We start from the raw sequence: 26775 nt of genomic DNA, 5'->3' as shown, positions 1-26775 counted from the left end.
TCAACAGGAGCTTTTAATGAATTGCAGGAAGTTGCACAAAACATTCGTATGCATTCATAGCCCATAGAATGCGTTTTAATAAACTGCAGGAAGAGTTGATAGAACCTTACGGTGTCATTCAAAGAAATTACTTCTTTTACACTTTTGATTTTAATCTTCTTCTGGATCATGACTAAGAAATTAAGGGGAACGATCAACGGAGACTTGTGATTAGACTTGATAAATATGGACGTTGATCACACAGTTTTTACGTTGAAAATCTACTTTAATAATTATCCTTGTACTATTAACATATATAATCCATACTTGAATTGGGTTTTATAACAATGTCCATGTTTATTTGTGTTATAGTCAAAAAGTTCCAAAGTGGGTGGAAGCCCAACTGGAAATTACGTACATACGCAATTGTAATCAATGCATTCCATAACAGAAAGTTGATGCTGCATCTTCCTGGAACTTTCCTGCTCATGTCGACTAGTAGTACTAGTACTCCTTGGCTAGGTTCTATATATACATACAGATCACCCCAGGACATCTTCAGTGTTCTTCTAATTGTGGTTGCATTGGATAATATTCTTGGATTTTATTTGGTCAAGTTTTTCCTTTAGACCCTAATCCTAACGCAATTATGACCTAAATCCAATTTCAATACATGAACTCTTGTAATTGAGCGCTAAATCTAACTAAACTTTTATCTATTCTTTCCTATTGGTATTGTTTTTCCACAAGATTATAAATCTTATATTCATAAAACAAAAATATACCAAAATAAAAAATTGAAACAAAATATATATTTTGTGGTACTCTTGAAATAAGTAGTACTAGTTAATTAATAGAATATTGTTACATAATCTCAGAGCATGCATAAAATTGTAGAGTATGTAAACGTCGAATAATTTAAAAAAAAAAAAGATCTACTTTTAAAGAATTAATTTTTTTTTATATAGATTTCATATTTATTTAATTTATAAAATTGTTATGTAGAGTTTTTCATGTACTCCAAAGATATGTGATAATATTTTTAAGAAAATAATAGTATGATTACTAAATATGTATACTAAATGTGCACACTCATTTATTTTTATTTTATTTTATTTTTTTATTTTTCTTAATATTTAAGCAAATGACTATTAGTGATTTTTTATTTTTTTATGTTTTTTAATGGTTAAGGACGTTTAAAAAATGATTAAAAGTAAATAAAAAAAACTCATTTGTACTAATATGTAAATTTGTGAGTACATTTAATAGTTTCCTAGCATTGTCCATATTTTAAATAGGCAAGAGACTTTAAAAAGAGAACTGGGATGCGGTCCTTCTTTCACCTCGTGAGAGTAAGGTTTTCTCTCAAGGTTTCCTGTGGAAATCTTTGAGATCTTCTCTCGGACTTAGGTCTGTGGAGATGGAGGATGGTGTTTTATCATCCCTCTACGAGGGACTGAAATTAACAGATGAGGAAAAACAAGAGATTGAGGTTAGCACTGAAGAAATATCGTTATCAACTTCAAAAAGCAAGCTATGCATAATGGTTTGTCTGATTTCTGATAAGGAGACAAACAGAGGAGCTCTCATGGGTACGCTGCCTAAGATATGGAATGCAGAGGGGAAAATTGTTTTTAAAGAGGTTGGAAGAAATAAGTTCTTGGTGGAGTTTAAATCGAGGTCGGATAAAATAAGAGTGTTGAATGGTCGGCCATGGTCCTTTGACAAGAGCCTGCTGTGTATCCAGGACTGTGAAGGTGCCAAGTCCATTAAGGAAATGCAGTTCTGTTTTGAACCCTTCTGGATTCAGTGTCATGACATGCCATTCGCAGGTATGACTGCGAGTATGGGGCAGAAGCTGGGAAGCTCCCTGGGGAAGGTTCTTATGGTGGATACGGATGGCAGTGAAACCTGCTGGGGCAAGTTCTTACGTGTGAAGGTAATGCTAGACATAACCAAACCACTTGCTAGAGGCAGGTTTATTTCTCAGGATGGTGAAAAGTTCTGGATTCCTTTTAAATATGAAAGAATGGCCAACTTTTGTTATCACTGTGGGTCCATAAAACATGGACATGGAACTTGCGAAAACATAGAGAAGGGGCTGCATGTGGGGGCTAGTCTCGGGCAGCAGTATGGTGCGTGGCTGAGGGCTAGTAACAAAAAGCAAGTCAAGTCGGCAGGCAAGGTGAGGAAGATGACAGATGACGGTGGATCATCGGAGAGTGGTCGGAGGGTGTCCTCAGATGAGTCCACTAAAGAAGATGACAATTATGGAAAGGTACCAGAGGCAGTTAGGCAGCAGGCAGGCAGCCAATCATTGCACACGCATGAGGAGGCTGCACCTGTCAGTGCTAGGAGGAAAGTTGTCGAGGCAGTGGAATCAGTGATGCAGGAGGGGGGACAGTCGCCAACAATTCTGTTAGAGGAATCCCAGCTGGGCCCAGTGGTAGTGGAGGAATCTAAAAAGGAAAGGAAGGTACCAAGCAGTGGGCATAGCTGGAAAAGAAGAGCACGTGAGGCCAGAATATCACCAACTAATCAAGGATTAGAGGAAGAAATTATAGTGACTAAGCACAACCATTCAAGTAAAAGGAAAGCTCAAGAAATTTATGAAGGTGGAGTGGAAAAAAGAAGTAAGCTAACCCTTGTAGATGAGGAAGGGGATGAACTCTCTATGGCAGTGGCTGTTGAGCAGCCCTGCCAGCTACTATGATTCTTTTGAGTTGGAACTGCCGAGGGCTTGGGAACCCTCGGACAGTTCGAGAACTTCGCCTCATGGTGAAGGAAAAGGGCCCAGGTTTCATTTTTCTGTCAGAAACAAAATGTAGGAGAGAAAGATTGGAGGGGATAAGGAATGGCTTGGGTTTTGAGTGCAGTTTTGTGGTGGACAGTGTAGGGAGAAGTGGAGGTCTAGCTATGTTTTGGAGAGCTGAAGCACAAGTTGAGTTATTCTCTTACTCACAGAGTCACATTTCTGTGATTGTAGGCAAGGATGATGAGAGGCAACAGGTGATGGTTACGGGTTTCTATGGTAATCCTGTGGTGGAAAAAAGAAAGGAGAGTTGGAGGCTGCTTAGATGTTTAAAACCGACAGGGAACATGGCTTGGATATGCTGTGGTGATTTTAATGAGTTGCTCACTAATGAAGAACAGTATGGGGGAGCTAATAGACCTTTCTATCAAATGGAAATCTTCAGGGAAGCTCTTGATGAATGTGAGCTTAGTGATCTAGGCTATGAAGGATCCAAGTTCACTTGGAGTAATAAGAGAGAAGGGCCTGACTTCATCAAAGAAAGGTTGGACCGAGCTTTTGGCAATCACCAATGGAACATGTCCTTCTACCAAACTAGAGTACAGGTCCTTTCAGCTCTTCATTCTGACCATTTTCCTCTACTGATCTCGTGTGACTGTTCTGAGGCCCCTAGTAGAAAAACTGTCAAGATTTTTCGCTATGAGGCCAGCTGGTCCAGACTGGAAGACTGCAAGGAAGTTATAAAAAGAGCTTGGGAATCAAATATGGGAAATGAGAATCCTATTCTCAGGGTTCAGGACAGACTGTTAGCATGCAAAATTAGACTACAAGATTGGTCAAAGTTAAAGGAAAATGGGAAGAAAAGAACATTACAGCAGAAGAGGATCCTGCTAAAAGAGCTCCAATTATTAAACAAAGGGGATCTAAATAAAGAGATAAAAGGGTTGCAGAGTGAGGCAGAAGTAATGCTGGAGGAAGAGGAGATCAAATGGAGGCAAAGGTCTAAGCAACTCTGGTTAAAAGAAGGGGATAAAAACTCCAAATTTTTCCATAAATGTGCCACTCAAAGAAGGCAGTGGAATGAGATAAAAGTAATTGAAAATGAAAGTGGAAAGAAAGCCAGAAGTCAAGAGGAAATTAGCTTGCTGTTCCAAGAATATTACCAGAACCTTTTTGAGTCTTCAAACCCCCGAAGTATTGAAGAGGTTCTGAGGGACATAGAACCAGGAGTAACAGATGAAATGAATAGGCAACTAGTGAAGGAATGCAGCCTTGCAGAGGTGAAACAAGCAGTTTTTGAGATGGACCCTATGAGTGCCCCTGGCCCTGATGGTTTTTCTGCAGGGTTTTATCAAGATAATTGGCAGTGTGTTGGAGATGGTGTCTTTTTGGCTGTTAAGGAGGTGCTATCGGGAGGCAGAGAATTGGGTAGGATTAATGAAACATTTATAGTTTTAATCCCAAAAAAGAAAAAGCCAGTACTTGTATCTGAGTACAGACCTATAAGCCTGTGCAATGTTCTTTATAAGATTGTCTCTAAAGTGTTGGCTAATAGGTTGAAAAAGATACTTCCCTTGTTGATATCACCTTCTCAAAGTGCCTTTGTTCCTGGTAGACTAATTTCAGACAACATTATTGTTGCATATGAAGCTATGCACTCCATGCAACACAGAATGAGGGGAAAGAAAGAAGGGTATATGGCAGTCAAATTGGACATGAGCAAGGCTTATGATCGCATTGAGTGGAATTTTTTGGCTGCGGTTTTAAGGAGAATGGGATTTGAAGAGAAATGGGTGGGATTAATAAAGGCTTGTGTGGAAACAGTGAGATATTCATTGATGATAAATAGAGTTCCTCAGCAACCTTTTCACCCTTCTAGAGGATTAAGGCAAGGGGACCCTCTCTCCCCTTACCTTTTTATTCTATGCTCAGAAATTCTTGGCAGGATGTTGAACAAAGCTGAGGAGAAGGGTTATATTTCTGGTTTTCCCTTTGCCCGAGGCTCCCTATTGGTTAACCATCTCTTTTTTGCAGATGACAGTTTGCTTTTTTGCAAGGCAAATGCTTTGGAATGGAGCAGGCTTTACAGTTTACTGAGTCAATACGAGAATGCATCTGGCCAAAGGTTAAACCTGGAGAAAACTGCAGTGTATTTCAGTAGGAACACAAGTACTGAAGCCAAAGATGCTATCCTGTCAGGAGTTAGGCTGTGTGAAGCTAGATCCTACGAGAAATACCTTGGCCTCCCCTCATATGTTGGAAGACAGAAAGTGGCAGCATTCAGACCAATCTTGGAGTCAATAAGGAATAGGATGAGCAATTGGAAGGTAAAATTCCTAACTCAGGCAGGCAAGGAGGTGTTGTTGAAGGCCATAGTTCAAGCAATCCCAACTTATTGCATGAGCATCTTTAAACTCCCCAAGGCTGTGCTTAATGCTATCAACAAGTCTATGAAAAAATTCTGGTGGGGCAGTAGGGAAGAGAAGACAAAAACCCAATGGATTCCTTGGAAACAAATGGGTAAATCTAAAAGGGAGGGAGGATTAGGCTACAGGGACTTTGAAAATTTTAATTTGGCTCTCCTTGCAAAGCAAGGGTGGAGGATTATTCAAAATCCCTCTTCCCTAGCTTCAAGAGTTCTTAAAGCAAAGTATTTCTTCAAATCTGATTTTTTAAAGGCCAAAATAGGAAGCAATGCTTCCTTCCTGTGGAGAAGCTTCCTGGAAGCAAGACCAATCCTGCAGGAGGGACTTTTTTGGAGGATTGGTAATGGGGAATCAGTGAACATATGGACAGACAAATGGCTTCCGAGACCATCTTCTTTCAAGGTGCAGTCTCCTGTTATAGCAGAATTTGCTGCCAGTAAGGTATCTACATTAATTGACTCAAGCTCGGGGGCATGGAGAATGGATACTCTTAGAGAGGTTTTCAGGATTGAGGATGTGGAAGTAGTGTGCAGAATACCAGTAAGTGTGAGTAATAGCCAAGACAAGATGATATGGAGGTGTGCAAAAGATGGAAGGTTCACGGTCAGGAGTGCTTACTACTTGGCAGGGGAGATGTCAGCTGAACAGAATGGGCAAACCTCTCAAGTTAGGCAGAAGTCTGAACTTTGGACTAAGCTTTGGAAGATAATGGTACCAAGTGCTACTCGAATGCTCTTATGGAGGGCATGCCATGACTCTTTGCCTACTAATCAGAAGCTTGTGCAGAGGAAAATCATAGAGTCCCCCTTGTGTCCTATCTGTGAGACAGAATCAGAATCTGTTACTCATGCCCTCTGGTCTTGCTGTGCTGCCCAAGATATATGGGGCCATAACCTTCTCTGCTTTCAGAAGCTGAAAGTGAGGGAAGTGCCTTTCAAAGAGTTGTGTAAAGACATGTTTGAGGTTCTGGATGACCACAGTATTGCTGTATTTGCTGAAACAGTTTATATGATTTGGAGGAGGAGGAACAGTTTTGTGTTTGAAAACAGGTTCATGGACCCGAATGAGCTGGTAAAGGCTGCCAACCAAAAAGTGAAGGACTACCAGGAAGCAAACCAGACATCAGGGGGTAAAAAGGAGGCCACTACCTTATCTCAATCCAATTGGTCTGCTCCTCCAGATCAATGTTATAAAGCTAACTGGGATGCCTCAGTGGATAAGGCCAATAGTAGAATTGGTATTGGGGTGATTATTAGAGATTGGAAAGGAGGGGTTGTAGCTACTCTCAGACATCAAAGGAAATCCTTTCCAGACCCGGTTGTAGCAGAGGCTCTAGGTGCTTTAAAAGCAGTGTCTTTGTGCCAACAATTGCTTATTGATAGAGTCATTCTCGAGGGGGATGCTAAAGTAGTGATAGATGATATAAATTGTGATACAGTCAAGTGGAACACGGGTGGAATGATCATTCAAGACATCAAGCACAAGCTCAACTCGATGGGGGAGTGGTCTGTGCAGTTTATACCAAGGAACATCAATTCAGTAGCTCATATACTAGCTAAGGATGCACTCAAACTCTCTGAGGAGAGCATTGTAATGGGAGGAATCCCTTCTTGTATCCAAGCTTCAATGCTTTAAGATGAATATCAATATGAATTCTTCTTTTCAAAAAAAAAAAAAAGAGACTTTAAAAAGAGCTGCATTATTTAAAACGCAAGTTTTTTTTTTTTTTTTTTGAGAAAGAAAATAAAGTAGATTTAGCAAGTGTCGGCAGGAAGTTCTCCCTCCGTAAAAAGACATAGTCACATAGGAAGGTCGACAAGTTGGTAAGAAAGTTGGTTAGTCAATCAAAAAAATTAAGTAGCTGAATTTCTTCTTCCTTTGAAAAATGTAGCCGAGTCAGTCAATATGGGCTTTTAATGAATTGCTGGAAGTTGCGAAATACCTTCGTATGTATTCATAGGCCCAAAGTACGCATTTTAATCAAATGCAGGAAGAGTTATAGAACCTTCTCGTATCATTCAAAGAAATTACATTTGATTTTAATCTTCCTCTCCATGACTATATTTGTTTTAGTCAAAAAGTTTCAAAGTGGGTGGAAGCCCACCTGGAAATTACGTACATACGCGCTTGTAATCAATAATGCATTTCATAACCGAAAGTTGATGCTGCATCTTCCTGGAACTTTCCTGCTCAGGTCGACCAGTAGTACTAGTACTCCATGGCTAGCTTCTATTATATATACATATAGATCAACTCAGGATATCTTCATTGTTCTCATTGTCTAAGCCCGCAAATTACCAATATTCCCACCTTCCACAATTAAGCTTCTAAATCTCTCGCATTGCATTCATGGGCCAAATCATCGCGCGCGCCACTCTAGGAATCATGGCCACTCAAAGACCCTCTTCATCTACTAATTCCGAGAATACTAAGAAAAGAAAAAGAGACGATTCATCTTGTTCGGAAGAAGATGAAAGAATCATAAGCTCTTCCTTACCTTCTTCCTCGACGGCTCGATGGAAACATGATGTTTTCCTTAGTTTCTGTGGCGAAGACACTCGCAGAAGTTTTACGGATCATCTATATTCCTATTTAAAAGGGAAAGGTATTCTCGTCTTTAGGGATGACGAATCACTCGAGCGAGGAACATACATTTCTCAAGAGCTTATGCAAGCAATTCAAGAATCCCGATACGCCATTGTCATTTTTTCAGAAAATTATGCTTTTTCAAAATGGTGCCTCAGGGAACTTGCCGAGATCGTTGAATGGGAGGAAAAGAAGAATCTCACAATTATTCCTATTTTCTACCATGTGGATCCTTCCGAAGTAAGAATACAAAACGGGACTTTTGCAAAAGCTTTCTTCGCACATGAAGAAGATCCCATGGTAGACATCAAAGAGATTAATACGTGGAGAAAAGCTTGCAAAACAGTCGGGGGTCTTAAGGGAGAACACATAAAGGGGGACAGGTAACATTTAGTCCTCTTTGAGATAGCAATATAGTCCACACTAGCTAGTACTGTTGCGGTTATTGTTATTGTTAGTGTTGCTATTAACAACTATCTATCTATCTATTTAGCTACTCATGACATTTACAATTTTTCTATAAAACAATGCTAAATATTCTAATTATAAGTTGAAAGAGTTTTTTTTTTGTCCATTAGTTTTTTTTTTTGTCCATTCGTGCATATTCAGCTTTCGTCTATATTAATTGTTTTATCAAATTACAGGTACGAGTCAACAATTATACAACAAATCAGTGAAATGATATTCTGCAATTATACAATGCCAAATAGTCTAATTCATGATAACCAGAAAATTGTTGGAATAAACTCCGGTGTAAAGGAAATGATCAGCTTATTGCATATGGAATCGAATGATGTTCGCTTCATTGGAATACATGGGAAGACACATGGTTGTGAAAGGAATGATGTTCCGTTGTGAAAGGAAAATTCCACGTTTCGATCTAGCAACCTCAATTCCTAAAAAATATCTGAGTTGTCTCCGAGATCCTTCATTTCGAATTTAGTAGCCAAATACTCTTGTAATGCTTTCATTTCGCATGGGTCATCTCCTGTTACAACCATATCATCAACATACACAATTAAAGCTGTTACCTTCCCTTCTTTGTGTTTTATAAACAAAGTATGGTCTGAATTGCTTTGCTTATAACCGAATGCCTTCATTGTAGAAGAGAACCTCCCAAACCAAGCTCTTGGTGATTGTTTCAGTCCGTACAATGACTTCTTCAATCTACAAACTTCATTTCTACATGAGGAACTATATTTAACTCCAGGTGGCAAATCCATGTAGACCTCTTCCTCTAAATCTCCATTGAGAAACGCATTTTTTACATCAAATTGCTGTAGAGGCCAATCCCAATTAGCTGCTATGGATATGAGAATGCGAATTGTGTTGATCTTAGCTACTGGTGTAAAAGTCTCTTGATAATCCAAACCAAACCTTTGTGTATACCCTTTTGCAACTAACCTCGCTTTATACCTATCAATACTGCCATCTGCTTTAAGTTTTACCGTGAACACCCATCTACATCCGATTGTTTTTTTTCCTTCGGGCAAAGGGGCAAGTTCCCAAGTGGCATTCTTCTGTAGGGCCTCCATTTCCTCATTCATTGCCTTTGTCCATTTTGGATCAACTAATGCATCCTGCACACTACTAGGAATAGATACAGTTGATAGTTGATTAACAGTAAATGCATACGATTGAGACAATCTATGGGAAGACACATGGTTGCTAATTGGGTACTTGGTCTTGGCTTTCGGATCAGGTTCATATTGTTTTTTTGGAACTCCCTTATTTGATCTTTGTGAATACTTGGGAGCAATACATTTTTCAGAATCATGTATTTCATTAGACTCATCAATACTGGGATTCGAAGTTACCTGAGGAAGAACATTCTGGGTTGATTCTTTAGTTGATGGTGTAGACATAGGCAATTAGTTTTTTTTTTTTTGTCCATTAGTTTTTTTTTTTGTCCATTCGTGCATATTCAGCTTTCGTCTATATTAATTGTTTTATCAACTTACAGGTACGAGTCAACAATTATACAACAAATCAGTGAAATGATATTCTACAATTATACATTGCTAAATATTCTAATTATGATAACCAGAAAATTGTTGGAATAACCTCCCGTGTAGAGGAAATGATGAACTTATTGCATATGGAATCGAATGACGTTCGCTTCTTAGGAATTCATGGGATCGGTGGCGTTGGTAAAACAACGCTGGCGGAAATAATTTATGATAGATTTTCTTGTCGATTCGAAGGAAGCAGCTTTATTTCTTGTACTAGAGAAAGATCTACTACTGCTCGTGATCTAGCTTCTTTACAAACACAACTTCTTTCTAAGATCATGCAACAAGAAATACATATATGGGATCATCGCAACGGAATCATGTTGATGAGAAACAGGTTGCGGAATAAAAAGGTTCTTATCATCCTTGATGATGTGGATTGTGAAAAGCTACTGTCGGCATTAGCAGGGGATCAGAAATGGTTTGGTCCAGTAGGGTGATTATAACATGCAGAGATAGTCATCTGTTGATGACACATAAAGTGAATGGTATGTATAAGGTTGAGCCGCTTCAAACCGCCGATGCTTTGCAGCTATTTAGTTTGTCAGCCTTCGACAAAACCAATCCTCCAGAGAATTACAAGTATCTATCTATGAATTTTGTGCATTATGCCGGAGGCCTTCCTTTAGCTCTTAAAGTTTTGGGTCGCTTCTTATTTGAGAGAACGATAGATGCATGGAAAAGTGCTAGGGATCAATAGCTTCTAATCTTTGAAGCTGAAAAGAGTAAACGGCGTCGTTTACATTTTCCCTTCAAACTCAAAGTCATTCACAACTTTTATTAATATTATTTTCACCACTATTATTATTAGTAATATTATTTTTCATTTGAATAGTGCCGAAGAAGATGGGGAAGCTGCTGGAACTTTAACCCAGAACCCAAATTTTGATAAAAACTTGAATCGTATTGTCATTTTAATGGAATGGTTTTGTTAATTTGGATACTCTGTTTTATATGGCTTTGGGTGTAAATTTGTAATGCATTTATCATGTAGATGATTGAGGTACTCAAAAAGAACGCTAGAGAAGCAGCCCTCTCAAAGTTGTGGTAATTTACATACACATATATGCAAAGGATCCAACGAAATAAAAGAAAAAAATTAGAGTTTTTAGTCAAATGATACGTGCGTACAAGACCAAAGAAATCACAAAAACCCACATGCTAGAGAAGACCCACACACTAGAGAAAACCCAAACGCTAGAGAAGACCCACATGAAGAACACCCACATGAAGAAGAAGAAGCATGAAGCTATTACCAGGTTGCTTACGGACGACAATGCCGAAGATTGTGATGCAAATGCACTGTTTTTCTCACTTTTTTTCAAAGTACAATGTGAACCAACTGCATGATCTCAAACCACCACGAACATTGTGAAAAAATGATCCTTGATCGCTCCAAATGCAAGAAGCATCTCAGAAACAAAGTGTGTTTTACAGAGACTTGGAGAAGAAGCTTTCATAGTTTTATCTTTCTCGCATTTCTGTTTTTTTTTTTTTTTTTTTTTTTTTAATATAATGGCTGACGTGGCATAATACCACATCAGCCGACTGTATGCCGTTTGCATGCAACGACTGTCCCTAGCACTATACTTTTGGGAATAGAAGATGATCACCGTTTTGTACCTGAAATCTCTCAATTCTATTGACGATGTAGAAGTGATCATAAAATCTCAAATTGATTAAGGGAATGTAAGCAATCACCGAACCAGCTTTTCTTCTTTGTCATGTTTCTGATATGTTATGCTACCTCTGTGCTTCATCTTAGACTTGGATCTCTTTAAAACATGCAGTATTTAGTCATTTCTGCTTCTATCTATTTTTAATATGAAAAATATGGTTAAATGTTATGTGCATGGAAGTGATCATCAAGGAAACTTCAGTTGCCAAAATAATGGGAGAATACTTGACATGAAAGTGCTGCATGACGAGAAATGAAGATTTGATTCAACAAGAAGAGTCCTTTAGAAAAGTTACCCTTTTGAGTTTTGAGTATTGGCTTTGGTATTGTTTCTTTGGGAATAGAAGATGTTAACTATTTTGTTTCAAGTTGGGAGTCAAATTTCCAATTGGTTTGTTGCAACTAGCCTCATTTAAGCACCAAGAGTAATCAGTTAATTAGGGGAGCCAAAATATATTTTTATATAAGAGATTATTTTCTTTGAGAGATCGAGAATTCCTCACATATATTAACTATTTAATTTTCGAATTCCTCACGTATATTAACTATTTAATTTTCCTATTAATTAAATTCTAATTCTGTATAGAAAAACTCTATAGGAAACCGGCCAGGGGAACGCGGGGAAACCGCGTCCGACGTGGAAAATGTAAACGACGCCGTTTACTCTTTCTTCCGTTTCCCCCTTTTTCTTTCATTTCATACTCGAAATCCCCCCTTCCCCCGTTTCCAAACCTCTCTTCCATCTTCCCTCCTTCGTCTTCCACCTTCCTCACTCGAAATCTACCACACGAAACCTGCGACGAAGGACCTTCGAAGCCGAAAGCTCCATTCTCACGGAACCCCACCTTCCCACTCAAAATCGACATCGAAACCTCTACCTCCCCCTTCGAAGCCGAAAGACACCAAAGCTCTACCTCTCCCTTCGACACAGTCTCCTTACCCGAAACCCTAACCAAAGCTCTGCGTTTCTCCCTCCCCTTTCCTTCTTTTTCTTTTAAATTTTCCTTGGTACGGGATATCTCGAATGTTCAATGGAGGAACTTTCGTGGAAATTGACCTGTTCTTACCGTTGTTTTTGGGATATTTACTTTGGAGACCAATAAGCCGAGGGCTTATTTTGGCTTAAGAGAGAGGGGGATGTCCGTTGTTTGGCAAAGGTATTACATCTCGTTTAGCATTATTTTGAAGAAATAATTTTGTGGCAGCAACATGGATGGAATTAGTGAGCACTTGGTGGGATAGAGTTGTGAGCTAATTATAGCTGTAAACCTTCTATCATTTGCTGTTTTTCTTCCTTTTTTTTTTGAAGTTTTTTTTTTAATCTAAATACTGATTTTTACCCTTTGCAGCCAGCAAGTGCAAGTCGGTTGAGGAGGCTTGTTGCAGCTTCACCTGTACGACAACATCGATCACTGGCATATGTTTATGTTTGAATCTTTGATTAATTAATCATGAATTGGTGACAAGAGATGCAACTAAATTACCTGATGAATTGTTAACTTCCTTTATGAAAGTATACTTATAAAAAAAAAAAAAAAAAGCTTTCTTTTTACCTTCATAATTTCATATTCTTGTATTCATAGATGATGATACTTATGTAATTCAATGATGTGTTAAAGAGAATGTACAGAACTAAGATTTATAGTTTTAGAAGATTTAGTCATAGGATTTATAGTTTATAAGATTTGTAAAAGAAAATGTAAAGAACTAAGATAACTCATGACTAAGATTTTTTATTTTACAGAACTAGGCATTGCTCAAGTACACAATAATTTTTACTTATAAAAAAAAGTTAGTTGGGAGGCAATGGTAAGTTACAATACAGTTCAATGAGCCTTCAGATTGCCACATGCCCTATGTTTTACATTATTAACTATACATTATCTGATATTTTTTTTTTTTGCCTCTGTTTTACAATTGGTCTACCCTAGTCTGTAGGTTTTTATCTTGTTCTCTGTAATAGTTTCATTACTTTTTGAGATCCTTGCTCTAGCACTGCTTAAAGGTATGCATTGCTCTGAATGTTGCACTGCTTACCTTTTCCTCTACTTCTCAGTCAGGGTTGGTTACACTGCTTACTTGCTCATTTCTATGGCCTTCATCCAGATCTCGTCATCATCATCATCATCATCAATGACTTCTTCATCATTGAGGTTGAAGAAATTCTACTTCTGTGAGGTTGAAGCCACATTGAGATACTCAAATACTGCAAGAAGGCGGATGAGATCGAGACGAGAGAGATGGTACTATCCAATAGAAATGATGAGGTCTTGAAGGAGTTGGTGCTTCTGGAGCAATAAGTTGAAATAAGGCGTTCACGCACACTACTCCGGCTGTATTGGGCTTTTGTAGTTGTTGTGTCGTGTTACTTGGTATATGTTGTTTGGTATTTGACAGTATCTAAGTTATTAATAGATTGATGTAGTAAAACTTAAGTCTCTGTGTTTCTGACAAATGTATAACTAAGTCTGTGTATTGGTTTGTAAATCCATGTTTGAAACGTTTTCCTTTTTATTATTATTATTATTATTATTATTATTATTATTATTATTATTTTTTAATGTTCTTGTTAGGAGTTTCCTTTAAGTATTTAATCACAAAATTAGTCGCCACTTTTTACACGTAAAAAAAATTGATTGTTAGGTGGTGATCTTATTGTTCCAAAACCAAAAATCAATGTGACTCATGTTGAGCATTGCTTTGGTGAATTTTCTAATTAATTGGGAACGGATGCAGGGTGACGTCCTGGATGTGGTGTGCATTTGCTGTATTTCCCTATCACGTTATTCTGAACCTCTTTATGCTGGAATCTAGTATCTACTTTTTTGGTTGGGGTTTCTTATTAGAAACTTAGAAAGAGAAGCATAATGGAATCAAATTCTTGCTCAGAACTTCTCTTTAAACGTATAAGAAAGTATGGAACCTTTTCTTTTTCTAATTTGATTGTAGCGTTGGTCTGACCATGGCTGCTTTAGATTAATAACTAAAATAAATTCAATACAAAAGAAAAAAAGGAAGAAGTCTAAACTTCTAAAGCTTGAAATTTCACATATAAAACACCTGGAACCACCTGGAACCAAGTACCAACATCATATTTCCACATATAAAAAGTCTCATACCATCCAAAAATAACAACAAATAAAAAGCCATCCATCCAAAAATACAAATAATTGTCCAATATAATATAGTCATTGGTTCCAATACACAATACACAGTTCCAATACACGAACTATCGAGCTCGTTGCGAAGCTTGTAGTGATAAGAGAAATCGGAGGTCCCATCCCTTCCTGAAATTGGTAACCAAAAAAAGGTTTGGAGCAGTTTTTACCCAAAGCAGCTGTCCATCCAAAAAAAGGCTAATGACTAATGTTAATGCTTGATGCATGATTACTAGAAACAATTGGATGTTGCTTATTGGAATTTCGTACGACAGGTCTCTAGAACAGAGGTTCGCTCCTTGTGTGTTAGTATCTACAAGCTCTTCCGTACTTGCACACCCCTGACGTCAAGTAACTCTGAAACAGAGCACAAGAAAAGAACCAGTAGATGATGAAAACCATCATTTATGCATCATTCAAAAAGCACAGTCAAAATGAGCCACAAAAATAGACTAAATGTAAAAGTCACCAAAAATATGTTTGTAGGAAATGTTACCCTTTCAAAAAGGAGAAAGTACTCTTAACAATAAAAAGAAAATAATATTACATAAAGTGGCTAAATAGTCCAATCCAAATTAGTTATTCCACAATGTTACACAGAAGCCGTAATCTTCCTTATTTACACACATGGGCAGAGTTAATAACAATTCATCCAGATATTGAGCAAACTATCTAGAGTCAGGTGCAAAGAATGACTAATATGATAATAACTTTACATCAATCAGGTTTATCTTGGGCCATAGATAATCAGCGAAATATATTTGAAATATCACACAGAAAATGCAAGAAATATACGATCCATGCTAGCGGAAAAATTGTGCTAAAACTGTAGCCTGCGAAGCTGTCAGTTACAGAGACCGTGATAGTAGAAATAAGACCTTGCATTCTGTATGGCCTGGCCTCTATGTGGATTTGCTTGGTTCCTTCACCTTCTCCTTAACAACCTTCAAATCAAAAAAATTGAACCACCCAATGAAAAAGATTTAGTAAAAAAAAAAATGTTATCATATGATGCCAACAAAATTTGATGCTTGAAAGAAAAACACACAAAGCACCAACTGCCTGTTCTGTTCGACTGAAATATTCCTGAATGAGAGAGAGAGATCATTGATTGATGGAACTACTTTCCTTCCAAACTAAGCTCAAACACATAATACCATATCAAAACCAAGCTACCACAATCCATAGTATCACAACAAAAACATTACTTCCCCCTCACCACGGTTTCCCTCGAATATATTTTTTTTTTTTATTGGTAAACAATGCAATATATACAAGCGCATCACCTATGATTGATTTCCCTCAAATATTAAGCCTCTTTTTCTTTTTTCTTTTTTTCTTTTTTGGGGGGGGGGGGGGGGGTAGTTAGTATATAAGTCAAACCTCATCTCTTTAAAAAAAAATACGTGCAATGTTCGATGCATGTTAACAAAACAATAATGTTAAAAATGTAGCCTGGAAGGATTTCAGTTAAAGACCATGATAGGAGTAATAAGAACCTTGCATTTTGTGGCCAAACATTGCCATGGATTCTTCCTTTTTCTTCACCTTCTCCATAAGAGCCTTTGAATTGATAAAATAAAATTCAAAACAAAAAAACAAAAACAAAAACAAAATGGTTAGTACCACAAAAAAACCCTATCATTCAAAGCCAGAAAAATTTGATGTTTGAAAGAAAAACACACAAAGCACCAATTGCGCGTTCATTTTGACTGGAATATTCCCAATCCATTGAGAGAGAGAGAGAGAGAGAGAGAGAGAGAGAGAGAGAGAGAGAGAGAGACCCACACGAAGATGACGACAAAGAGCTCTTCCAGACCCGAAGACGACGGCGGCGGCGGCGGCGATCTCTTCTATCTTCCAGACCCAAAATCGTAAGAGTTTTTCTTCTCCCCCAGACCCAAAATCGCAAAGCTTCTGAAATAATTTCCCACCATCCCCGTGTTTTCATCTGTTTTTTTTTAATGAGAAATACTTTTTGCAGTCGGCAGATGCAGTCGGCGTGCAGTCGGTTATAAAAAAATAAATTAATACGGGACCTACATAAAAAAAAAAAATTATTTTTATAACTTTTTTTTATTCATGTAGTTCTTTCTGAATATAAAAAAAAAATTTATAATTTTTTTTTATTTATTCCGTACAGCCGACTGCATGCCGACTGCATTTGCCGACTGTATGTAACAAAGCCCAAAAAATATCGACTGACGTGGCACAGCCGATTCCCCCAAGGTTTCGCACGTCTGTTGTATGTAGCATTTGTATATAGTTCTAAAAAAAATTTATATCTGAATGAGCTTGAAGCATATCTAGACATAATGTATTGGTTTGGGAAAGCCATTTATATCAAATTGTTAAAGAGGTTTGAACTAAAATTATTATTAAAAATTGTCGAACTTATTGAACATATGCAATCATTAATATAACAATAGATACTTGAAATCATTCCCACTTGACTATAAGATGTATTTAAAACACTAAACTTCACTTTTGCCACTCACACAAGCTTGACAATTGGACATATACTTTGACTCACTTGCACCCTAGCAAATGCGTACATGCATGCCAAACTTTGAATTGGTTTGGGCCTAGAATTATTGTATCCTTAGTCCAAATTGAGCCTTCACTGCTGACCTCGTTAGTTAATGTAATATGCAATCGACAACATGCAAAATGGAGAAAATCATCACCTTCGTGTGTGTAATAGGAGAATAAAGGTTATAACTACTAGCATCTCTAGAGAACATCATTAGTGGTACCATAGGTACCTACACGAATAGACACACATACCCTTAATATGAGCATCTTGTCAAGATAGAATTGTGTTAGCATAACCTTAGTTTCATTATTTGATTAAGAACATAATGATATAATGTCGGCATTACAAATAACTTAACACTGCTCTAAAGTCAACAGTCTTTCTACTTTCTAAAAGAAATTAACAAGAAAAGCAAAAATGGTGGGCCACTAAATATTTTTTTCTTACAAACTCGTACAAGGAGGTCAAATGAAAGGCAAACGTACAGCTTTAATACCGTGCTTCCATTCTAAATCATGTCATATTAATGAACACATTAATATTAGAAGAGGTAAATTAGAATGTGTTTTTGGCCAATATCAGCCAGTCGTCCACGGCTTTAAGGTAACTAAAAAGAAAGGGACAGGGTGCCAACAATAGACAAGAGGAGGATAATGCTGGTTCCACATATAAAAGCCACCATGCAGGTGGCCACTCATTTTTTTTTTTTTTTTTAGTGATTATGTAAGTTTTTTTTAAAATTATATTGTGAATTTTTAAAAAAATATATATTTAAAGATATATATATAAAAAAAAAAAAAAAACAGGGAGAGAGAATAGTTGGCCACCCTTTGTGACTTTTGTACGTGGCTATAACATGAACCAAAAAGAAAGTAAAAGGCAGAGGATAAGGCTCCTTTTGCAGAGAATGCATGTCATCTTTACCGTTTATAAAGGTGTATATAATCCACAAAATTCACAGTGGAGTTTGTTGACAAGTGGCCGAAAGAGTAGACCGTAAGAGCTGAAAATGATGATCTCCACTTCATCCTTATAAGCAAAATCAGATTAAAAACTCCCTTTTATTTATTAAGCACTAGTAAGAGCCATTTTATAGTTTGCCAAAGTTACTGCGTCAATAAGAACTATAAATATAATCCTCTTTATGAACATTTTGTAAACAATCACTACAAGAAAAACGGCCTTTTACGACTAATTTATAGCGGCGAAAAGACTATTAGCAATCAATTTTGGTTGCTAATAGTCTTTTCGCCGTTATAAATTGGTCGCAAAAGGCTATTTTTCTTATAGTGAATAAAAAAGGCGTCAGTTAGAAATTAAAACCTAAAGAAATCATGTATTAGACACGATGGTAATACATTGTAAGAAAAGTTCAAGTAGATTTTAGAAGTTAATTAATTCAAAATGAAGATGATGTTGAGGAGATTCATGGCCTAACTCATCTCATCAAACCGGTTCAAATAGAAATATTTGCTCAAATCTTATAAATATGCTCAAGACTTTGTCCACAAGTAATATTGTAAGATTTATTCCTCAACACCTTTCTTCACGTGCAAGCCAGTATTTTTTTAGGTTCTTGTCACGGGGTAAGTAGTGTGGGCCACCATTCATTTTGTGGCAGGCTCCGATACCATGAAAAAATTCATGTGCCAAACTCATCTCATGAAACTGGTTTAAAGATAGAGATTTGTTCCAACTTTATAAACATGTCGAAGACCTTGTCCATAGGCAATATGTGATTTAATCCTCAATAATGTTGACATGGATTGATAGGACCCGAAATTATATATAGTACTTACAATAATGTGACTTCCAAACTACCAATTAGTTTGACACTTAAGTATATCTTAATTTAAAATTTTAACTATAATTTACATATTTATTTAGATATTCAATGTATTAAGATGGACAATAAAATATATAAGTAACGAAATACATGCAATCTTAACTGTTAAATGTCAATAAACGGGTCGGGTCACAATCAAATCCCAAAATAAGGTATTAGTTGCCAAAATTAAAGTTTGGGTGTCAAGTTATCTATCTAATGTATGATAATTCGATAATTATATGTAGTTTTCTAAGAAGATATGTAATAAAAATACATAAAAATAATTGTATATAGCACAAATATTGAGTATAACAAAGTAAGAATACAGGAAAACTCGTTTCATAACGACGCGGCATATATATATTAGTCAACAGCATATTACCTTTCAGAACTTCCAATCTTGGGATAGTCAAGCATCCGTGGGCTTCTTCCAGTAATTACTGCATGCGGGACCCATGCATTCCCATCTCTTTTCCTCTCTGTTTTATGCGCGGAGGAACATGCATGATGGCTTCCTTACTTTGAACGCGACTCACCAACAAAGATTTTGTTTAGATTATAAAGAAGAAAAGTAGAGAGATTTTGGAATTGTCAAGTACCAGTTGGATGACATGATCAATAAGATCTGGCCCAGCTTCCAGAAGATGAGAAGGAGGTTGCCCAAATTGACCGACTAACCTGGGTCCCTTTTTCAACATGTGACCATAGAGACATCATGAGGTGGCTGCTTGTGTTGGGTGAAGTACACGACAATTCACTTTATAAATACAAACATGATCCTAGTACCATTTACTACCATTAAGAATTAGTAATTACATATAAAGTTCCCATTGCTAGCTAGAATTCTTCCTGCAGCTAGCCATGGCTTCCAAATTGATCGTTTTCTTCCTTATAATCGCTTCCTTCACTACAATCTCGGTTTTAGGAGAAGAACAAGGCTTTGGAAGACCCCTAGACAGGAAGCTACTCGGACTGAAGAAAGAAAAGCTCAGCCACTTCCGGTTCTATTTTCATGACATCGTTGGTGGCCATAATGCTACTGCTGTTCAAGTAGTGCCTGCACCCTCCAATAAATCAGCAACGCTATTTGGTCAAATAATGATGATCGATAACCCATTAACCTTAGGGCCCAAATCAAGCTCCAAAACAGTGGGAAAGGCACAAGGATTTTATGCATCTGCTGCACAACAAGAGGTTGCTTTCTTAATGGTTATGAACTTTGCATTCATTGAAGGAAAATATAATGGCAGCACACTCAGCATACTAGGGAGGAACAACGGTGGCAGCAGCAGGGTGAGGGAGATGCCGGTGATCGGAGGCAGCAGGCTGTTCAGGTTTGCTAGGGGCTATGCTGAGGCCACCACGCATTCGTACGATCCCAAGACCGGTGACGCTGTAATTGAGTACAATGTCTATGTCTTCCATTATTGATGTTCTTGACCCCATCGCCCCCTCTTTTTCCCAATTTTGCTATCGTGTGATGGTTGTGTTCCCACTTTTGATAGCCTTTAAGATGAGTGGAGCTCGTTTTGTGGTATTTTGTATTATGAAATTTAAACGTGGACCATATATACTTTCATAAATATTATATATGCAAGTTGACATTGCGGAATTTCAGTCTAAAAATCTCAAGTCTCTGCACAATTCCATGAAATTCGACATGATTAAGATTAGAAGGTGGTGATTGCCTTGAAATGCATATGCTGACTGCCCTTGAATTGGGAAAGAAAAAGTTTTTTCCCTAAAATAATCCTAATGAATAAATAGACAGACTCCATAAAACGTGCAATTGTGACTTTGCATAGCTCCAACTGATAGTAAAATGATAGGTGCACCGATAAAAGTGTACTGATAAATGGAATTGCATTTTTTTTCTTTTAAAGATTTAAAAAAATACAAAAAAATCACTAATAGTCATATTTTTAATCATTAAGAAAAAGATAAAACCTATGGATTCGGGCTTTATGGATTTTTATTTTATATCGAGGAATTGGTGGAGGTTGAGCCGATCCCTTCTTTTGGGCTCGGGCTTTCCTGGTCGGGCGTAATGTGTGTAAAGCCGACCAGTTGCAGTCGGTGGATGGTCAACTCATCTTGTTTAAGGTGTCCGTGTGAAAATAAGGTCATCATGTTAATTTCATGTTCTGAAGCCAAGAGTTTCTTAAAAGTTTTCATACTTCCAATTCGAAAGTCTTTATATAAACACAATTTCAAATATCAAGACATAAGTAGATATCCGTCCCATATAAATATTCTTCCTAAAACTAATTTCTAATAAGTCCCCCAACTTTTTCAAATTTTAATAAAAACAAGTCTGAAAGCTTTCTCAATCACATCATTTTTAATAAATAAATTGTTTAAAGGACCGAATTCTCAAAGTTGCAAGTACTCATGGATTTGGAACAGGTGATAAGTGCATTTTTGTTAAAAATTTTAAGTTAAAAATTGTTACGTAGCTTTTCTATATACAATCATTTAATGCGTAAACGTTACGTAATCGCTTTAAAAAAAATGATGTTTACTATTAAAAAATTATAAACGTCACGTAATCGTTTTAAAAAAAATGATGTTTACTATTAAAAAATTAATTTTTTTATATAAGTCTCATATTTTATTTTATTTTTCAAATTAATTACACAACTATTGTATAATTACGATTGAAAATATATTTTCTCATATATGCATTATTAATATACTTGCGCCTCAACTTTTGCCTGCTCCTAATAATAATATCAATTAATTAATAAATCCTCTTTTCAAGTTTGGCCAAGCTAGGTAGGTGAGCAAGGAGCGTAGGGAGTGGACGGGGTAGGATTCTTCTTTTTCGTTACAAATCATTTTTAGCTCTCCGGGTTTTGTTTAGAGAGCCCAGATTCATCACTTAATGGTGGAATATGACTCCATAGTCCTTCAAACTCAATCCACGTGGAAGAAAATATTTAGAGTCGGTTTCTTCTTCTTCTTCAAATATATATTTGATGACCACAATTTAAAAGCTATAAAATTTATGCATATGAAGAGTATGCATAGATCGTTTGCTTTATTAAACTCCATAACTTATTGATTATGTTTTTTTCGATTCCAAATATGCAATAAAAAGGACTTTAGGGATAATTAAAAAAAAAGGAGCAGCCTAGCTAGCTTAGATTTAACACATTCAATTGAAATCATGTGATCGTGAAATTTAGTATTCTTACATAGTAATTCTCGTAAGAAAGGGGCATCCATAGTGAGTATTCATTCACCTTCTCTTAAGAGTTATAAGCCACTTCATGAATCTTGATGACTGGTCCTTAATGACCAACCGAGAGTTGTATTTAGAGAGACTATTTACATAACCCCTCTCCCATTTGGATACGGATGTGTGTGTAGAAATCACAAATGATTTTTCTTTCAAATAGTTTTTTCTAGTCCCAGCATTTAGGACTTGGAATTCGTGAGTGTTGCTCTGGTATATTACCACGTAATACATTCCACCATCAAAATATAAGGATATTGGATGATCAACAATACTAAAGAATCCATGAAACAAGCACACTAGTTTCAAAATATTTCCGACTAAGTAATATCGCCTCTGTTACATGCTTTAATCTAATATCAGAAACAGGTCGTTCTTGATTTATTTTTTGTCGTTGTTGTAGTGATTTCTTTTACAGAATATTTTTTCTTTTGCGATGAGAATTTTTTTTTCCTGTCGGTAACCATGCTTGAGAGGTGGTTGACGAAAAGTTTGCCACTTGATTGATGCTGAGCATTGTAAATGCAACCAAAGGAACGCTGCCTATACAGCGGTTGTGGCCACATACCGAGCGGGGCAGGGACCCATACGCTTGGAGGTGTGGCACACATCGGCTCCGTAAGCACCATCCGACCGCGACAATGCTGCGTTACTCATCATATAGAATCGGGCAACACCGCAACTCTGACCTCGGCGACGCCCCCCTACATTTTCTTTTTTTTTTTTTTTCTTTTTTTTTTTTTTTGGTGTTGCTGCAATCGGGGATGTTCCCCGACGTAGCCGCGACTCTCAAACCAGGGTGGTGGTACGGCGCGAGGAGAGTCTCACGCATTTCAGCCTCCACGTACAGTGCATCCCGCACCCATGAGGCATTTAATCACTACCTTGTCTTTCACCGAAGAGGCATTTAATAATACCCCTTATTGCGGTCGGTATTAATGGGTAGAAAATAGAATAGTTTTGATCCTTTTCCCATATATTGGTACGATCATTATTGGGAATTGCATAGAAAACATCCTCTATTATTTGGGTTTATTTATTTATATTTTTTATACCCACAGATTTTGTTGCTACAACTCATTGATTTTGACTAAAGATAATGTGATCATAATTGCACTAAATCCAACAGCACATTCATTTAAACGTGTTCTGAACCATTTTATGTGCACTAACAAAACAAATATCATCCACATTATACTTAATGAATGCCTCAAATTTAATACTAGATTTAATTTGCATAATCCAATATCATTAATTACGGCGTTATGGGAAATGGATACAGCACATTATTTAGGCCTTGTGTGCATGATAATTCTTTGAATAAAATGACAGCTAGCTAGCTAGCTAGGATGTCCATCACTACAATATCATGACTATGATAGTAATTCTGATGCTAAAAATTTGCACATAAAGAATATCAAACTTTAAGATTACTAAAATATCAAGCACATTCATATTATTGAAGCCATTGCAAATCCAAGAATCTACTTTAACACACTTAGTCATAAAGTTAGTGATCATATCATGGAAATAAATCATGCAGAGAAGTGAGAAGTACTCAGGAATTGCTATGCGTGCTAATTTATTAGGCTTTGCATAAATAACGATGACTAAAATAATAGAAAGACTTTTGAGTTGACCGCAAAGACTTGGAACTTTCCTCATGTCGACCACTAGTACTGGATGGCCGGCTTCTATATAGAACGCATGATCTCTTCACTGTTCTACTCATTGTATAGGCCGCACATTAGCAATATTACCATCAACAATCATCCGCCAACAATCCTCGTTTGGTTTTACAAGCTTCTTAATTCAATTCATTTTATCTCATCTAATTATTGCAGTTTTTTAAAATCTCTACACAAAATAAAATAAATAATTTATTTATTTCAAATATCAAAACAAAAATAATATTAAAAAATATATTTTAATAAGATTTTATTCAATTTTTAATGTTCATATCAACTCATCTCATCTGCAAAAACAAACGAGGTTCAACTTTTAGATACGGTTTGGATAGTGAGATGAGATTAGATATTAGTGCTTATAATGTGTAAGTTAATGTAACCTAATGAATTCTTTATATAAGAAGCCAAAGCAATACAATGTGGGACTCTTGTATTGTAGTTGCACACCCCTTACCTCCTCTGGGCTTTCTCCCTGTAGAGTGGGCCCCGCAACCCTGCAAGGGCGGGGTAGTGCTACTGATAGACATGTTGTTAAGGATTTTTAGAATTGGAAATGAAAGTTCTGAACAAAGCAACAGGAGAGACTGAATTAATGATGCTTTAAGGTAGGCAAGAGACAGAGTAACGGTTGAGGAAAGTGCTTTTGATTTTGTGACAAACTAAGAGATGAGGTTTATGTAAAGAGAAGGGAGACAGAAAAATAGTAAATTGTAAAGAGAAGGGAGAGAAAGAAAAATAGTAAATTGATAATAACCTTTTTTTGGTAATTCATTCCCATGCGTTTGTGTGTTTGACTGGCCTTATTTGAATGACCATCGTTTGTCTCTCTTCCGAAACAGAACTGAAAAAAACAGAACATAAAGGGAATGAATAGTTACGTGTTAGGGCTTTTATAAGTCTAGACATGATTTCCTTTTTTACTTCATGATGAGGTTATTTTGCTCCGTTATATGTGATGATGCAAGCATCAATTCTACATGTATCGTCAAAAATACTATTTCCTTGGATCTATTTCTGCCTTGTATATCTGTTTTTTTTTTTCCAGCTTTTGAACAATGGAAATTGATAAACGTTATCAAAATAATTTAATGGATTCATTGAAGTGAGGATGAGAAGATATAAATTTGTATTGTTATCATCCTTTTTTTTTTTGTATGTATATATTAATTTTCTAACTGTTTGTGTAAGATCATATTTATTAGTCCAAATTTTGTGTGGTGGATGTATGGATGTTAACTTGATCGATGTGTAAAATAAGTCTCGTGAAAAATGTTCATGCTTTATCAATGTAACGGTATCAATACTTAGATGGATTGAGAAGGAAGCAAAATGGAACAGATCTTATAGCTATTAGTTTCTAAATAGATTTTCAACACAGCCCTTTTATTGCATTCCTTCAAAAAAATCTCCACAGAGGGTAACGCCAAGTTCCATGTTCAATGAAATGTCGATTCATTTTATTTTCTCAAGCAAGCACAAGAACCAACCAATATGATCATGAGATGTCTTGAGGTGATTTGCATTGGAAGTATTGGAAGCTCTTTATAACCGTGTGAGCTAGGCAGGTTGGCTATGGTGATTTGCATTTACCGATTATATGTTACTACATCATGTGTTGTTGTGACGTGTATCTGCTGTGGGAGTTATTTTTTATTCACAACATCAATACAGAAGGAAGACCAAACAACACCTTATAGTCAAGGTACAATCCTCTGTTCTATTTACATATGAGAGAGTTCACTATGAAGATGCCCTCCAACATGTCCCTGTAGGTTAAGGTGGCTGAATTAAAATTCGATGAATCTAAAAGTTATTGCAGAGGAATGGGATGCATAGTGGTTGCCAACCTATGTGATCCTCAATGAAGGTAAATTAGTGGAAAAAGTAGGGGTTGCAAAAAAAGAGGAGTTGTAGCTGATTGAGAATCTCTGTTCTGGTGAAAACAAACTGCAGTGCTCAAGTGACACCACTTAATGAGTAAATGAGTAATTTATTATTAACATTGTGGAAGACATGGAATTAATGAGTGCTATTACTTGTGAAATATGGTTTTAAATGGTTTCTGTTTAGATTCACTTATTTATTCTTATTATTTTTTATTATTAATTACCCTCTACCCAAATTCTAGAACTTGAGTAGAGGAAACTGCAGTTACGTATATCGGTTTAGAAGATGTTTAGAGAGAGAGATGAGATGAGAATTTTGTAAATAGTAGTAAGATCTGAAGACAACAAATTGCCTAGACTAATTGTGGGTGACTGACTACTTAGACGAATGCATCGTGGGATTTATTGGTGAGAAACTCAATACATTGATTACCATTATGCAAAACTCGTCACAATTAGACTAGGAGGTGAGTTCATGATTACTATTTGTCATATTAAGATTTTATTTCTTTTTCTTTTTCACTTTGCCGTCACAATAGTACAATACCTAATTCTATAGTGCATTATTATAGATACCTATTATAAGAAAAAGAAAAAGATAGTGCATTGATCAATAAAACTTCATTGAGAAAAATTAGAAATCACTATCGAGTCATCGATTCAAATACATGGAGTATGGACTGTCAAGACTCAAGACTGATGCAGGGAATTGTGCCATTGTGGCTATTTCATTTTAATATTTTGATGCTGTAAATTTAAATTTATTGTGATTTGTAGTTTTAAATTTAATTTTATCATTTGTGATTTGTAGTTTGATTTAGTTATTGAATTAAAATTTTAGTTTTGTAACTTATTTTTTACAGTATTTTAGGTTTTTTGAATGATTTTTTTACATTATTATTTTTAGTTTTTTAAACAGGGGTGGGCCAATCTAAATTTCAGATTGGGCCGTTGGGCCAGGCCCAATAATGAAGACTTTTGATGGCCTGGCAATAATGCAGACTTTTG

General features: G+C 36.5%; 4 protein-coding genes and 1 long non-coding RNA gene across 6 annotated transcripts; 4 read left to right on the top strand and 1 right to left on the bottom strand.

Annotated features, from left to right (window-relative positions):
• The first annotated feature begins 1399 nt into the window (after window positions 1-1399).
• LOC122293864 lies at window positions 1400-2692 on the top strand. The gene has a single exon (XM_043102307.1). It carries the CDS (start codon window positions 1400-1402, stop codon window positions 2690-2692), a length of 1293 nt encoding a protein of 430 aa, XP_042958241.1.
• Window positions 2693-7404: 4712 nt separating this feature from the next.
• On the top strand, window positions 7405-9129 carry LOC122294437 (TMV resistance protein N-like). Its single transcript, XM_043103174.1, has 2 exons — window positions 7405-8126; window positions 8388-9129. The coding sequence occupies exons 1-2, from the start codon at window positions 7507-7509 to the stop codon at window positions 8599-8601; spliced, it is 834 nt and encodes a 277-aa protein (XP_042959108.1). The 5' UTR covers window positions 7405-7506; the 3' UTR covers window positions 8602-9129.
• A 946-nt stretch (window positions 9130-10075) lies between these two features.
• LOC122293862 (TMV resistance protein N-like) lies at window positions 10076-10455 on the top strand. The gene is made up of 2 exons (XM_043102305.1): window positions 10076-10186; window positions 10255-10455. Exons 1-2 carry the CDS (start codon window positions 10076-10078, stop codon window positions 10453-10455), a joined length of 312 nt encoding a protein of 103 aa, XP_042958239.1.
• A 4021-nt stretch (window positions 10456-14476) lies between these two features.
• On the bottom strand, window positions 14477-16519 carry LOC122294442. 2 transcript variants are annotated; one of them, XR_006237615.1, is made up of 4 exons: window positions 16376-16519; window positions 16091-16154; window positions 15470-15535; window positions 14477-14948 (listed from the first exon to the last, which is right to left on the bottom strand). It is a non-coding gene; the product is annotated as an uncharacterized LOC122294442 (long non-coding RNA). The 2 variants fall into 2 exon arrangements; XR_006237614.1 differs by having other exon boundaries at window positions 16380-16519.
• A 3228-nt stretch (window positions 16520-19747) lies between these two features.
• LOC122294438 (dirigent protein 22-like) lies at window positions 19748-20567 on the top strand. Its single transcript, XM_043103175.1, has one exon. The coding sequence runs from the start codon at window positions 19817-19819 to the stop codon at window positions 20384-20386; it is 570 nt and encodes a 189-aa protein (XP_042959109.1). The 5' UTR covers window positions 19748-19816; the 3' UTR covers window positions 20387-20567.
• Window positions 20568-26775: the final 6208 nt, after the last annotated feature.

The sequence above is a fragment of the Carya illinoinensis genome, chromosome 14 (genome assembly GCF_018687715.1).
Source record: "Carya illinoinensis cultivar Pawnee chromosome 14, C.illinoinensisPawnee_v1, whole genome shotgun sequence".
Lineage (NCBI taxonomy): Eukaryota > Viridiplantae > Streptophyta > Magnoliopsida > Fagales > Juglandaceae > Carya > Carya illinoinensis.
The sequence above is the reverse complement of the archived record's forward strand: the minus strand, read 5'-3'. Positions and strand labels throughout refer to the sequence as shown.

Excerpts from the sequence above, each read along its gene's own strand:
- LOC122293864 (XM_043102307.1), top strand. The coding sequence starts at position 1,400 with ATGGAGGATGGTGTTTTATCATCCCTCTACGAGGGACTGAAATTAACA.
- LOC122293862 (XM_043102305.1), top strand. The coding sequence starts at position 10,076 with ATGTTGATGAGAAACAGGTTGCGGAATAAAAAGGTTCTTATCATCCTT. Across the intron at positions 10,187-10,254 it reads ATCAGAAATGGTTTGGTCCA|GTTGAGCCGCTTCAAACCGC; the intron begins GTAGGGTGATTA and ends GGTATGTATAAG.
- LOC122294438 (XM_043103175.1), top strand. The coding sequence starts at position 19,817 with ATGGCTTCCAAATTGATCGTTTTCTTCCTTATAATCGCTTCCTTCACT.
- LOC122294437 (XM_043103174.1), top strand. The coding sequence starts at position 7,507 with ATGGGCCAAATCATCGCGCGCGCCACTCTAGGAATCATGGCCACTCAA. Across the intron at positions 8,127-8,387 it reads GAACACATAAAGGGGGACAG|GTACGAGTCAACAATTATAC; the intron begins GTAACATTTAGT and ends ATCAAATTACAG.